The 14,534-nt window shown below is 42.2% G+C and overlaps 1 protein-coding gene across 1 annotated transcript in view; it reads right to left on the bottom strand.

Annotated features, from left to right (window-relative positions):
• Window positions 1-554: 554 nt before the first annotated feature.
• The window catches only part of itga3b (integrin, alpha 3b), a 30,125-nt gene continuing 16,145 nt past the window's right edge, over window positions 555-14,534 (bottom strand). Inside the window, exons 3-26 of the mRNA XM_085761940.1 lie at window positions 13,374-13,459; window positions 12,559-12,808; window positions 12,253-12,351; window positions 11,845-12,049; window positions 10,995-11,188; window positions 10,425-10,513; window positions 10,197-10,330; window positions 9,866-9,952; window positions 9,706-9,773; window positions 8,057-8,199; window positions 7,787-7,933; window positions 7,549-7,646; window positions 6,634-6,802; window positions 6,319-6,393; window positions 6,150-6,229; window positions 5,863-5,940; window positions 5,602-5,704; window positions 5,101-5,277; window positions 2,970-3,104; window positions 1,957-2,070; window positions 1,737-1,835; window positions 1,514-1,639; window positions 1,168-1,322; window positions 555-766 (exon numbers count right to left, since the gene is read on the bottom strand). Of these exons, the coding sequence (XP_085618066.1) occupies window positions 1,212-1,322; window positions 1,514-1,639; window positions 1,737-1,835; window positions 1,957-2,070; window positions 2,970-3,104; window positions 5,101-5,277; window positions 5,602-5,704; window positions 5,863-5,940; window positions 6,150-6,229; window positions 6,319-6,393; window positions 6,634-6,802; window positions 7,549-7,646; window positions 7,787-7,933; window positions 8,057-8,199; window positions 9,706-9,773; window positions 9,866-9,952; window positions 10,197-10,330; window positions 10,425-10,513; window positions 10,995-11,188; window positions 11,845-12,049; window positions 12,253-12,351; window positions 12,559-12,808; window positions 13,374-13,459 (2,867 nt within the window). The 3' untranslated portion in view covers window positions 555-766; window positions 1,168-1,211. The remainder of the gene's footprint in view (window positions 767-1,167; window positions 1,323-1,513; window positions 1,640-1,736; window positions 1,836-1,956; window positions 2,071-2,969; window positions 3,105-5,100; window positions 5,278-5,601; window positions 5,705-5,862; window positions 5,941-6,149; window positions 6,230-6,318; window positions 6,394-6,633; window positions 6,803-7,548; window positions 7,647-7,786; window positions 7,934-8,056; window positions 8,200-9,705; window positions 9,774-9,865; window positions 9,953-10,196; window positions 10,331-10,424; window positions 10,514-10,994; window positions 11,189-11,844; window positions 12,050-12,252; window positions 12,352-12,558; window positions 12,809-13,373; window positions 13,460-14,534) is intronic.

Raw genomic sequence — 14,534 nt, 5'->3', positions numbered from 1 at the left:
TGGTCTATGTATTTTAAGTGCAGTTGGAAAATGCCTGTTGTAGGTTTTACACCCTTTCATAGCCTACACCCTGACCACAAAGTGACGCCTGGCAACAAGCACAAAGGGCTTTTACAATCCCAGAGAAAATCAGTGGACTCACTTCTCTGATTAGAGAGAAAAACACACATGGTGGGAATAAAACATGATGAATGACCAGTAACTTTGCACAGAGGAGTGAGAAAGAAAGAAATAAGTAGGGAATGAAACAACGCATGCAAACTCTGAGTAAAAACCTGCAACTTAATCAAAACAATGTACAAATTACTCTTGAATGCAACCCCAACTCCAATGTACAACAATGCATTCTTCAAAAATACTTAACAAATTACAATCTCTGAAACAAAATAAAATGTTTAGTATATTGCACTGAAAGAGTTGATAAAATCTACTAGAAGATAAAGAATTTCCAAACTGAATGCTTTATCCACAGTTGGTCCATGCACTGTCAAGTCTCTATGGCTCAACTGAGCCCAGTGCTCTTTGTTTGGCCCGTGCCAGTGTGATGGTGAGTGGTTCAAGGTTCAATGTTCAAGGTTCAGGGTTCAAAGTAAAGGCCTCAGCAGTGGCAATGCTGCATCTCTGTCCAGCTGGTGATCCAATACTTTTTTTGCGGCTCCTCAGGCTGAAATCCCAGATTAAACTGATAACGCTCAGCCTTGCGAATTTTCACCCCCTGGTGCTTTGGCATTATCCGGTAGTAGATGGCTCGCTTAAAGAATCCAAGCTGGAGGGGGAGAGAGGGAGAGAGGGAGGTGACATTTAAGACGAGGCAGTGAAATGGCAGGGGAGCTGGGATTATTGATGGGTTGAGAGGAAGATTTAGGATTCGGAGGCTGAGGAAAATCAGGTTAAGGTAACCGAGAGACCCACAATTTCCTACTGCGTGAGATTGGAAAGATAGATAAAGCAGCTTAAATAAGAGTTACAGCAGCAGTGCAATGCACAGTATTAGCCTGAAAGGGAAAAAGAAGAAATGTTAGTTACAGTGCCTACGGGAAGTTGATGTGAAAGTGAAGAGACAGAAAGTGGAGTGGTAAGCTGATTCACACCCCAAGCTTAGTGCTGTAAGTAACAGAATCTGTAGGAAATCCATTTGAAAGTTTTCTTTTTTTGTTTTTTTTTTACCCAAAAGCCCCACTGGTGTGTGCTGTCAGGCGGCCCTGGGGGCCTCAGTAGTCCTCTGTCAGCCTCTCTGTCTCAGAAGGCTGGATCTTCATCTCAGCCTTCTGGGCCTTGGCCTCATACATCTCCCTCCTGCTGGCCCTCTGGAAGAAGCCACACTGGGGGGCGGTGGAAGAGGAGGGTGCATGGGGAGGGAGGGGTAGGTCGAACGTTAGACTGACGGCTTGATACGGAGTTTATAGATGTGAGCTCAACGGGTCAGCAGAGACATTCAGAGCATGTCTCTGTCAGATTTACAGCATGTCAATGTACAAGAGCACGATCAGCTTGACACGATTTGTATCCTCACCTTCCATAGTATAAGAATAATGATTCCTAGTAGGAGGATTCCAGCTACTGCGGCTGAGATGATGATCCATAGCGGGAGCTCGTAGGGGATCTCCACTCCCTCCACTGGGTCTATTTCTACGGTGAACTATAAGACAGCAGGAGGCAGTCAGGGAAAATCATCATCATCATTATCATCCTGATGATCCCAATGATCTCGATCGTCATCATCAGCTTTTACGCACCGTGATGGGCTGACTGACCATCCTGAGGGTTGGTTTATTAGTAATGAGCTTCAGCGTGGCTTCACCTCGGACTTTAACTCTTAAAGCGTTGGCATAGTCCTGCAGGAACACACACACACGAGAACATTTTCACAATGAACTAAACTGTTGTAGTTTGCCATCGATGAGTTGCAAAGTGTGTGTGAGTGTGTGTGTGTGTGGCTGCAGCTGGTGAACGAACCTCAAGCATCGTGCTGTTCCACAAACGGGACCGGACATAAATCTTGGCTGACTGCGTCATGTTGATTAGTGGGCAGGTGAACGTCACACATTTCACATTCCCCAGGGCGCAGCCCTTCAACACAACAATTAAACAAACATGGACAACCGCTTTATATTATATTTGCAGATTTTGTTTTAGGTTGTACACAAGCTGATAAAGTATTCCAGCAGTAGTAGAAAGGAAGGAGCCTCGGAGCCATGACCGTTAAATCTGTTTTATTGTTATAGGCATCCAGGGAGACTGTCAGTCCAAGATTTACTTCTACTGATTCTATTTTATAGTATATGTGGTGTGAATGTAGGTTGGTGCTGGTGTTATTGCGCCAGTATGTCTCAACAAATGAATGAATGCATGCATGTTTCATTTAGCATTATTTAATAGTTATAAAATTGCTACAAGTCTTAATTGTGTTCATGATGTAGGCTACTCGAGACATCCACATAATGTAGTGTAGACTTGTAGACCGGTCTTGGTCTCAAGACCACTTTTTGTGGTCTTGGTCTTGTCTCGGTCTCGACGGTGTTTGGTCTCGGTCTCAGGTCTCTTGGCCTCGCAATGTCTGGGACTGGCAGAACGGTCTCAAAGGGATTTGTAGCCTACAATATCCAGACAGGCATGCTTTTTTTTGGATATCATTATTTATTCACCCCCTTCAAGTGGAACCAATCACATGCATTTTGTGACACAGACGTGTTGGCACTCGCCCTCTCGCGTTCTACAACTCATGTGGAATAGCAAAATATGGTGTAACTGTTTTTTGGTCTCGTTCTCGGTCTTGAGCTCAACTGGTCTTGGTCTTGTCTTGGTCTTGATACTCTCTGGTCTTGGTCTTGATACTCTCTGGTCTTGGTAGTGTCTTGGTCTCGGTTCAGGCGGTCTTGACTAATGTAGTGTCAGTGATGTGTACTGTATAGGCACACTTTTTGTCTGAATACGGACCATGAGAGCACTCGGGCGGTCCCATTTCTTACCAACTCGTAGGTCTCTTTTCGATGAGTGGTCAGTTTGATTGACGCCTGCGGCTCAATGATTTGCGGCTGGGTCGTATCATGAACATCATCCACCACAATCTGCCGTTTAGTGCGCCCGGGCCTGCTCTCTGACAACTGGAAGGCAAGAGAGAGAGAGAGAGACAGAGAGAAAGAGAGGAGAAAATGAAGGGAGGAAGTAGAGGAGACAGAGACATTACATCAGAGGGTTAGTAGTAATTACTGGTTTTGATAAAGACATTACTAAATTCCTCTCAGAATAGAATTGTCATTTCCATCGTCTATATTTAGGCCACATGCATTACGATTTTCTGTTTCGGGGCTATGTGAGGTTTGTATGTGGCGACACAGATGTTTTTTTCCAAAATGTATTTCTGAGCAGCTGTGGTTTGGCTGTCAGACCATTTTCACACCACTGACGTTTACTTCAACTGCTCAGACTGCTTCACTTCACCCAGATACAATTTATGTCATAAGTCTGACCAATATAAAAGCACAATATAAACAGCAGCAGTTAATTCAATTTAGTTTTAGTTAATATTAGTCCAGTTCAGACCAAATCTCAAGGCCACTGCTACATTTTAAAACTGTACAGCATGTTTAGTGCTAATTGTCAAAAGTTAGTGTGCCAGCATGCTAAATATTTTACCTGCTGTGTCACTGCGGGTGTCTTAGTATGCTTGCGTTAGCATCTAGTTCAAAGCACCATTGTGCTTTAGTGCAGCCTCACAAAGCAGCTAGCTGTACCACTCTGTTGTTCTTTGTCCCAGGCCTTTCATTAAGGCCTCTACCTCTGTTTATTTGTAACCAAGTTTGTGGCTTTTCATAGATGGAACATTTTGGGATGTGCGTATTTCAAGGGTGTGGGCAACAGGACGCCGTAAAGCGTGGAAGAACAAGACAGGAGAGATAGGAAAGATTACAACAAAAACCGCCACACGCATCAAAGGTCTCAGTCTGAATATCAACCCAGTCACCTTTTTATGTGGTTTTCCAGCTGAATCACTGGCATCATTTGTGCGTTATAGTCTGCATCTTTAGCGCCTACTTTGGCTTTACATGTTCCCTCAGGTCATGGGCGTATGTTTGCATATGGACGGTAGGGACATGTAAAAAAAAACAACATTTTGGGAGGACAGAATTACCCTTAATAATAGAGTGAACCCACTGTGGTTAGAGTTAAGTCAGTTGAGGCATACTATTGGCTGATTGGTTAGAGGCACAAACTGTATTGAGGCTCATAAGCTCTTTTGCACTAGCCTAGAAATCTATCTGCACCCTAGTGGCAGCAAATCTCTTTGCTCCGTAGGTGGGTCTAGAAACGAGCCATAGGAACTTTTTGAGTCTCGAACACCGTTTGTGTTGACCAATCACAGCGCTCTATCTGTTTAGAGAGTCGTTGGGCGGCTTAACGCGATGACGACATACATTTTAATTGGCTTGTCAGGCTAACGTCATCCTGCTCTTTGCTCTGATTGGTCGTAGCGCTACCCTATTGGTGCAGAGGCAGTTTGAAAGACAGCCTTCATCCCGCCCCCTGGATTGAGCCGAGGTCTACCGGTCGTTGCCAGACTAGACATGTTAATGATGTAGTCTGGCTTGTCAGGCTACTTTTGCACAGCACACTTAGATAAATGTTGTCCACACCCACACATTTTGTACTTTGTAGATATGACTCCAAAAACAAGTGTACGTAACGTTTAGTAAAACAGATAGTATACTAACCAGCCAGCAGCGATATTGATTAATTAAAATTAAAACCTGGCAACTAATATCATCAACGATTCATTGTGACATTATCGATATTGATGCAGGAGGCTGCATTTTAATATTGGAGCCGATGATGGTGGGGCTAGTTTTAAACATAAAATCAAAGGAAGAAGTGGAAGAGCAAAAGTGGCAGGCCAACTGAATATACAAATATTTGTATTGAGTAAATGTAGAATTTCAATTTGTTTTGGAGGGGTAGCAAGGTTGTTGTGTCCCTACCAATGTTTAGACAAACCTACGCCCTCGTCTCATTTTCAATCTGCGCACTATTTCAAGGCATCCAACATATTTAGGACTGACATAATGTGCAACACTTAAATAAAAACTTAGAGCAGAGTCTTACAGTGAGGTTCAGTGTGTTGACGAGTGCTTCAGGAGGTTTACACTCCACCTCTGATTCCCCCTTAACAACGATCTTCGTCAGGTACAGCAGCCACTTGCCGTTGGATACCTCTAAAGGCCAGTTAAACTCCACACCCAGTGTCCCCAAGTCTCCCAGGGGGTCACCTCTCATTTCGACCTGGTGGAGAGTCAGACAGGCAGCAGCACGGAAAAAACAAAATCAAAATGATACTATGAAATAATATGGGGTAAAATAACAGTCAGAGCTGGACTGTAACTTTGTGACTCCTAAATAGTATCCACCCCTGGTCATGCTTACACCACAAACCATAGCTCACATAACAATCCCTTCCCCACACAATATTAAACTTCTGAAGAATAGAAGCACTGGCTCCAGAGACTGGGTGGGGATGAGGGAAATGTGGGTGAGTAGCACACATAGTGTAGATGCAATATACAGTCGTGGAGGTCTAATATAGCCTGAGTGGTAGAGGTGACTCACGTTGAAGGTGAACTCCACCAGACTACCCACGTCACTGGTGTTTACCATGGCGGACTCGCCCATCACTGTCCCACCGAACGTTGTTTGCACCAAGCGCTTCTCCCTGTACAGAGTGACAAGTTAATGTACACTGTGCGGCTGGGAGAGAGACGTGGTGTGGAAGATAATGTGATGTGACATTCAGTGCCGCCATGGCATTTCTGTGCTCTTCACTGTACTGTATATACACTGCATCATGAGTTATTAGATAATGGGACTCACATGGAGAAGGAGGGCAGAATGGTATTTTCAATCAGCAGGCCCACAGGCACCGGCTTCAGGTCACTCTGTTCACTAAGACTGAAGAAATACGCTTATTATATATAGCATTATAAACCATAATGTATAACCACAATGACATACCATGGAGAATTAAAATGCAAATTAACTTTAAACACTAAAAAAGTGTTTAAAGAGTTAGAAAATAAGAAGAAATGCTTAACTGTAGAATCAAGGTTGAGATGCAAGTTTAAACATGTTGATAAAAAAAAACAATCTCATATACTTACGTGGACAGAAGCAGCTGGGCTTCAATCTCTTGTGTATAAAGATTAATCCCTGATGTCTCAAAGTTTAAGACAAGTGACACCTGATGATGAAAACAATGATATTAGAAGAATCATAAACCAACCTGAGTAAAAAAGCCAAACTCTTTGAGAGACAGGCATACAAACTCACCTTTTCCTTGCCTTTAAGCGGATTCCCCAGCTCACAAAGAACATTGCCGTCATAAGTGCACTGTACGTCATGGTCCTAAACAGTCAGCGGATCAAAAGAATTATGAGACTGATGGAATTCATGGGAAAGTAGGCGCAATCAGTGCAGCCTTTACATTTCTTATGGACATTGAGGAGTGATTATTTTTAAGCCTAAACAAAATTGAACAGTCTCATAGTGCATTGTGCTTTTAATAAAATGATTTAAGGCCTGGCAATAGGGAAAAACTATTAAATGGTAATTTCCCTATCATCTGCTGCCCCCCAGTGGACGTACCGTTGATCTGACGCCAGAGTATTTCAGTGCGTCAGGGATGGTGACGTTGAGCATGGCCTGGTGAGCGTCCTCAGCAACCTTCCCCGGAGAAGGGAGGTTAGTCACCTCCACCATCAGCTTTATTAACTTCATGCTGCTGTCGAACTGAAGCACCTGTAATTTTCCCTGCCTGGACAAAGACAACATATAGGCCTTCTTATTTGTCTACTTATTTATCAATCATTATTACTACATTTATGCTTGTTTAGCTCATAAAATCTGCTACCAAGGAGAAGCAACTAGTCAAAAGAAGCATTACAGATTTAAAAAAATGACATCATGTATAAGACCCTCTTTCCGGTATTTATGCTAAGCAAATACTAACCTGCCACTTTCTTACTGTATGTAGCCTACTGTTCAGACATGACTTCTTTTCAACTAACTACTAATCATACTAAACTTTAAAGGGACAAGGAGGAGTTTCTATTCGGTTATAAAAAAGTCTCACGTTAATGTGGATGAATCTCCGCTAGCCACACTTGTTAATGGGCCCATTTTCGATAAATATATCGTTCTGTCTCTATCGTTATTTTGTTATTATTAGTGGTGGCGGAAATGCTGGTCGAGCCGACCAGCGTTTCCTTCGTGGCGAGTCATGAGAATAACGCAGCCAAATCGCCGTTTATGGTCGGAACTACGACGGTATGTGAACCTCTTTGAACCTCTGACTTTAATTCTTGATGAATGAAAACATGAGTCCGTCTTGCGCCGGTCAAAGAATTTTACGGTGCGCGCGGAGGCTAATAAATGTAGTGTGGAAATGCTTCGCTTTTCCAAAACTCCTCGTTGTCCCTTTAAAACGTCCTAAACTGTGACACTATAGCAGCTTTAAAAATCCTTAAACAAAGGGTTAATTTAATCAAAATATCATCTCACTTGGGGTACGTCTTATTATTGCTGCCAGCAAACCGAGCTGTCAGCTGCAGGTTACTGGTACATTTGTTGTCCGAACCACACGCCTTCTGAAAGTTAATCTGCAGGAAAGCAAACATAAAACAGATTGAATTATAGGCTACCTCACACAGGAACCATCACAGGTAGCTACATGTGTTTCATTGTCCCAGTAATTAGGGATGTGGAATATAAATGTGTTTTATGCAGTTCTACCACCTACCTCCGCTCTTTGAGTAAGTTTCTGCTCCTGGCTCAGAACTGGGAAGGAGTCCAGGTTCTGGAGGACACGTCTGACTTTGGCTTTTTGTTCATGTAGGGACATGTTGAGGGAAAAGACCACTGGCTCCAGTTTGTCCCTCACAGGTTCCTGTAAAAAAAGTCCAAGAATTTAACACTTGTAATAAGCATAATCTTAGCAATAGCAGCTTCTCAATGAACAAATAAATAAGTGAACATAGACAGCAGTTAACAAATGTTGTTGACATCTTACCACAACAGACAGCTTCAGAGTTTGACACGTGGTTTTGGAGGATTGCAGGCTAATTAGGCCGGTGTAGGTGTCATCTTTTTTGTGCTGGAAAAGAACTCGTGGGCTTCTTCTCTCCATGTCGGCTTCCACTGTGTATTTCACCGCTTTACAAAGCAGAAACACGCACAGTACATTAAAGAGTGAAGTAGTTCATAATACCTTTGTAAACAACAGAAATGTAAATGGGTAAAAAAAAAAAAAAAAACATTGCAAAAAGAAAAGAAGAAAGAAGTTCAGACAAGGGTTTATCAAAGAGATATCATAACTATATATGTTCATTTTATAATGGCCCAAAATGATTCAGCTGAATTATAAATATTGTCTTTTATTATGAAGGGTTCAAAGGAGGAAGCGATAAGGATGACGAGTGGTCCAGGTAAATAAAGAGAGACAGGAAGTGGAGTGTGTAATATAAAGTTTGGCGCTAGACTGATTTAAATCGCGTTTGTGACGTCATCTGTGAAGTTTGTGCATAAACTTCGACGTCCGTGTCTGGGATTATTTCTATGGATTATTTATGACACTCGACAGTCTTCACTAGCCAGGACTCTTGTTGTTCACCACCTGTCTCTGGGAGCAGATACTGAAGCTCGGCAGGCAGTTGTACCTGTTTATGTTAACGAGCTCATTAGCATACTGAGTGCATACCATTAGCCCCTTCATTAGCAACGTGGGTGGACACCTGGCTACTGGACCGCTAACACAGTTTATGCTAAAGGCGCTAACTCAGTTTATCTGACGTGGAAACCTGGATTTTGCTACGAGATACAAAGTAAACTCCCTGTTGAGGGACATCCGAGAGTGACCACCCATCGTTGGACAACAGACGCCGAGAGGCTGCAGACCCCGCCGTCAAAGAGACCCCCTGCTGACCAGGTAACAAGCTGCAGATTGGACTCAACTAAGGTGTTAGGCTACCAGACGCTACTCACACTGCTCTGTGATAGTTTTGGGCCGCTGTGCTCACAAGTCTCAAATCTGGCTGCAACAGGTTTTGGTTTAAGCGATGCTGGCTGATGTGTGTGATGCTGCTGCTGCTGCTGCTATCTGTCTGGTGTGTGTGTGTGTGTGTGTGTGTGTGTGTGTGTGTGTGTGTGTGTGTGTGTGAGCTTGATGTAAATCTGAATTGCATCACAAAGTTGCAGAAGAAGATGACAAGTGAAAGTTAAACATTAATTGAATTAATGGTCATGTTAAAAAGGTAACTTGATCCTGCTGAAACCGATTCCAGTATGATTTCTGGTTAATTCGTTGGTTTGATTTTATGGAGTATTTATACTTAGTTTTTAGAGGCCATATGTTTTTGTTGACCATGACAGTTGTTTAACTATTTATTTGATTGTTTAGATATGATACAAGGGTGAAGTAAACAAGCAAAACCCAGTTGGCAGCTGAATGGGTGATTAATTGAATAAAAAAAAACTTGAGGACCTTTCCTGATTTAAAATAGATAGGTTATGATGGGATGGGCCACATAAAAAATCCACATCAGTATTTGTGAACAGCCAGGGCACCGGTGTCTTCATCAACTCAAAGTCACAGCCATTATTTGTGCAACTTGTAAATTAGTCATTTACATGTTTATGACATTTAAGTGAAGAAAGTCTTACTGATATTTCTCTTGAAGTCTTTGTTTCCATTGCTCATTGTGAAAGACATGCACAGAGTTGCTGTAATGCTGTAAAACACCAACAGACATTAACACACGTGAGAAACGAGTGAATAAGACAGTTTCAGATAGAGATATCATATTCTGGGATGGCAGCTCACCATGGTGCCGTTGGAGGACACTGATCTGCGTCCACGATCCAAGGCTCCACGGTGAACTCCTTTTTTATGTGGACGACTGGTCGAGCTCTGTAAACCAGTAGATTGAAAACAGGAATCAAACTGAACCCAAGTTGTATGAGAGAATACAATTAAATATGTGATAAAGCTTAAATCCACTGCTTTTGTTACTCTACATGCATTTGAACTGTTACCAGGTGAAAACTTTGTCCTAAAGTTTATTTATACACATTTTTCTAATATTTTAACACAATGAACAACAAAAGCTGTTTGTTAAAAAACACAGCAACACCATGTTTTCTCTCATTGCTACCTGAGCAGGGCGACGCGGTCGTCCAGAGAACCAATTAAGATGTCAGGGTAACTGTTATCATCCATGTCCATCCCACCGTTGATGGAGTAGCCGAAGGTGTGGAATCCATTGCTCACTGACTTGCCCTCAATCACCTGTAGAGGGCAACAGCAGTACATGAGGGGTCAATACAGTAACTGTGGGCCGGTCCATATCCTGCATGTTGTGTAATAGTATGTGACGTGTTACCTGACTGGGGCTCTCTGAGATTCCCTGTTTGCTTCCCATCCATATGTAGACTTTTCCTGTCTCGTGGAAAGGAGCTCCCACCGCAAAGTCTGCAGACAGTGACAATGAAGTGAAATATTGGCAAGGAAACATGCTGCTATCACAGGACCGTCAGTATAGGAAGATATTAGGCCTCTAGGTGGCAGCATTGCACCACCTCATGATTAGTATGAAATGCAACATGGTCCATCATGTCTCTATGCTGAGATGTTGCATTAGTGTATAAAAAAACAGTGCTAATGCTTAGTTAACCCTATGTTTCTCTCTACAACAGTTTGATTCCTTTCCTCAGCAGAGCAGTGAATGCACCACCATTCAGTTGAGTACATAGATAGGGTGCCTGCTTGATGAAGATACTGTAGGGTGTGACCCAGCAGGGATATGCGATACAGTCAGTGGATGGATGGACAGATAGGGTGTTCACAAAGTAAAGGAAACAAATGCACAAAGATGCACTTAAACTAGATAGATCCTGTGTCACCATTTCATAGACTAGATAAATATAATAAAATCAAGAGTTCAGAGTCGTACCTTGGAATCCATCTTGGTTGATATCACCAATTGCAGCAACTGCCAGACCGAATGCAGAGCCCGACGGCCCCTTCAGCACCGTGGTGGCAGTCTTCTGGAAAGATCCATTCTCATTCATGAAGATGTACACGGCTCCGCCTTCGTCATCCATTCGGTCAAAGTAAAACGGAGCTCCAACAATCAGGTCGTTCCAGCTGGAAGAGGCAAAATGAACATCAGTAACAACCTAATCTTGACCAAAAGAGTTTATATTTCACAATCTTGCAACCCCTCAAAATGTCAATATTCCTTAAAATCCCAGAAATCCACCAAGTTGTGAAATGGTAGAGTTTAACCAGATTAACTGCTGCATTAAAGCGGACACATGACTTCACAATGATGTCATGATGTCAACACTTTATCTGAGCTGCTGAAAGGACAGGTTCTCTTCTCTCATGCACACCGTCATGCATTCTCTACATAACACAGCATATCGCTGCTCCAGAGCACTCGACCATGAGGAAGCTCTGGAAGATCAAGATATGGTTACACACACTTGCTTTTAAAGATCCAAACACAACATTTCTGCTTTTCTTCTTTCCCAGCTGTGAGTTCAGTCTTTTAAGCAGCTTGTAGTTGAAATTAGGTGAAAGCAAGATTGCTTCTTAATTTATGGGCTTTTCTTTGTTTGGATGTTAGACTTTAGTTTTTGAATTAAATGACTTCCAATTTGGGATTCCACTCAAACTAAGGACATAGTGGATTTCAAGCAAATCTAGACAAGAAATTATGTTTTTATTTACCATATATACCATATATTCCTAATGTTCATTAAGACACAATCCCAAATATCTAGTTTATAGAAACATACTCGTCGTTGTTGAGGTCGGTGACGGCCAGGCTGCTCCCAAAGTACGAGCCCACTTGTTCTCCAGGGATGATGAGCGCTTTTTCAATGGTGGCGTCGGTCTTTGTCCCAAACATCACAGAGCCCTTGGAACCATCCCTGGGAGACCCTGTCACTACTGTGAAGTCATCGTGACTCAGGAGCTTCTTCTCTTCAAGAACTGAATAACCTGTGGTGAAGAGCGTTAACGAGCTGTTAAACTGTCATCTGACCTTTTGTACAGGTGATACAGGCTCTTTCCAATGTCACTGACCACTATTCTGTAGTGAACCAGAACCATCTGTTCTTCTGTTTTGGTTTCTTTGTTACTTCTACTGACAGCTTGGTGTCAACAGTTATTTTATAATAAATACAATATACAAGCATATTTACCTATATAACTGTATCGTCTATTCAGCTGGCCAAAGCTTTTGCCTCTAGAGTCCCAGGCATTGAGTGGATCGGGATCTCTCCATGTCACATGAACATTTCCTTTAAAACAAAGCACAATCACAAAACAGTGTTAAAATCTGCTTCATGCACAACGGACAGGTTTCCCAGACAGAGAATAATCCCAGAGCTAGACCAACACTAGCTATTTTTGAATGCGTTTAATCCTTGTCTGTGAAACCTGCCCATTATTTCAATGTTGAGTATCAAACGCTCCTCTCCTCTCTGTGTTAACCCTTCCGTGCCCACCTTGCCACAAATAGCTGCCTGGTGCGCCGATGTAGACCTCAGTGTCCGTCATGCCGGCTGAGATGCCCATGTTGCACATGCCCTCGAAATCCATGTCGAAGTTGGGGTTGCAGGCCTCGTAGCTGTCGGTCTGCCACTCGTCGTTTCGGTCAAGGGTCAGATCATTACTCCGTACGAAGCACTTCCCGATCATCCGCCACTGCTCCCCTGTGCCGCCTTGGATGACCTTCACATATCGATGCCCACATGCCTGGACACCGGCGGAGAACATACAAGGTCTGTTTTACTTTGTGTTGTACACTGTACGGTAAAAACAAACCTTTTAAATTATGTCAATATAAATCAATTACTTAATGATCACTTGTAACACAAAGTACCAAACAAATTTAATGTATTAAAGAAAGGTTTCTTGAAATTAAAGGCCATAAAAGTGTCATTATGGTTCATCCACCAACATAATATATTATTTCCTAAACAAAAGTAACACCGTCAATAAGTCATATAAGAATCCCTCAGGAAAATAACTTTTTTGTATGCATATTTATTTACAAAGGGACCATCTACAATATTAAACATAGATGTTAACATTTAATGCATTGTAGCAGAGTTAGCCTAGAGCTAATTTACATCTCGGTCTAAAATCTACATGGCACTGCCTACCTGCATATCTAATTCTGTTGTGTCTGTCTTTGACACAGGAAATAAAATATAACGAGTTACATATCACCATTCAGTGAATGCAGCTGTTCACTGTAAATAGCACATCACCATCACCTTGACACTGACTAGTGGAGAAAAAGAGGAAGTCATCTCACCAGCACTCGTCCCCCCGGATGGTCCCTCTGACTTGCCACCGTCACACCCAGCCACATGCCCTCCACGTTCTCCGTCGAGGGATTGGCTGTGGACGTGTCATAAGGGTTGGGGTCATATGTAGAAATTTCATGGGAAGGGTTTTCAAAGGTTCCTGTGGTACTTAAGGGTATGCCATAATGTTTAACATTCAGTCAGAGTCTACAGAAACATTTTGCAAGTGCAAAAATTTCACCACCAGGTTTATGTTGCCAATTTAGTATCACATATTCACCTATATTCATCTCTAAACATCCATTTGCTGTACATAAATATTCAAAATCATGATTATTAGCATCAGAGTCAATGGAAAACCAACCTAACCCGATCAGCCTGGATCGTGCCCTGGCAGATATTAACCTCAAAAAATGTACTGAGACGGCAGCATCCGTCTCTCCGAGCTCAACACTGAAAGATGTTAGGAATCCTTTTATTATGGTTCTTACTTCTAGCCTCCGGCTGGCCATATTCACCTTAAGGTATTGCAGCACTAAGTCTATTGGTTAATAACCTCAAATTAAGAAAGGATTGCGCTTTCAGAGATTTATATCCTGAAGCTCCTCATGTAGGTGCAGCATGTGATCCTGAATGCTACGAAACCTGCCGAGGATTAGACTGAGATTGTCTGACGCAGAAGCCCTGCTCAGTGAATAAAGAGGAAGTTGGCTGATTATTGTTTGTGAGTTGTACTGTAACTTCCAGTCACCCCAGTTTAATAGCTAACGGGGAACTCTGGTAGAATAGCAACATGTGTCAAACAGAAACCGATTTCACACGTACAGGTTATATATATATATATATATTGTCATGACTACAACCACAACTGTATAACGCTATTTGTGGTTTTAAGGGAAGTTTGAGCAAGTCAGAGAAAAATACCCCTTTCTAACAATAGCCTGCTTTAAAAGTAATGTCACTGAGCTCCAAACATGTACTAAGCAGGTAATGCAAGTGCAGGAGTTTCACTAAGTCTAATTTTTCAGTTCAAGGTCACACTTTTGTTTACAACAAATAGCAACAAAACTAAAACTCCCATTGCTACACTTTTCATTTACATCAGATTAACAACTGTTAGCATGCTAAATGCTATACTAGAATAGAAAGGTAATATAAGTGTTATATAC

The sequence above is a fragment of the Trachurus japonicus genome, chromosome 19 (genome assembly GCF_045865225.1).
Source record: "Trachurus japonicus isolate A0001 chromosome 19, Traja_1.0".
Classification (NCBI taxonomy): domain Eukaryota; kingdom Metazoa; phylum Chordata; class Actinopteri; order Carangiformes; family Carangidae; genus Trachurus; species Trachurus japonicus.
This window is presented reverse-complemented; position numbering and strand designations above follow the sequence as displayed.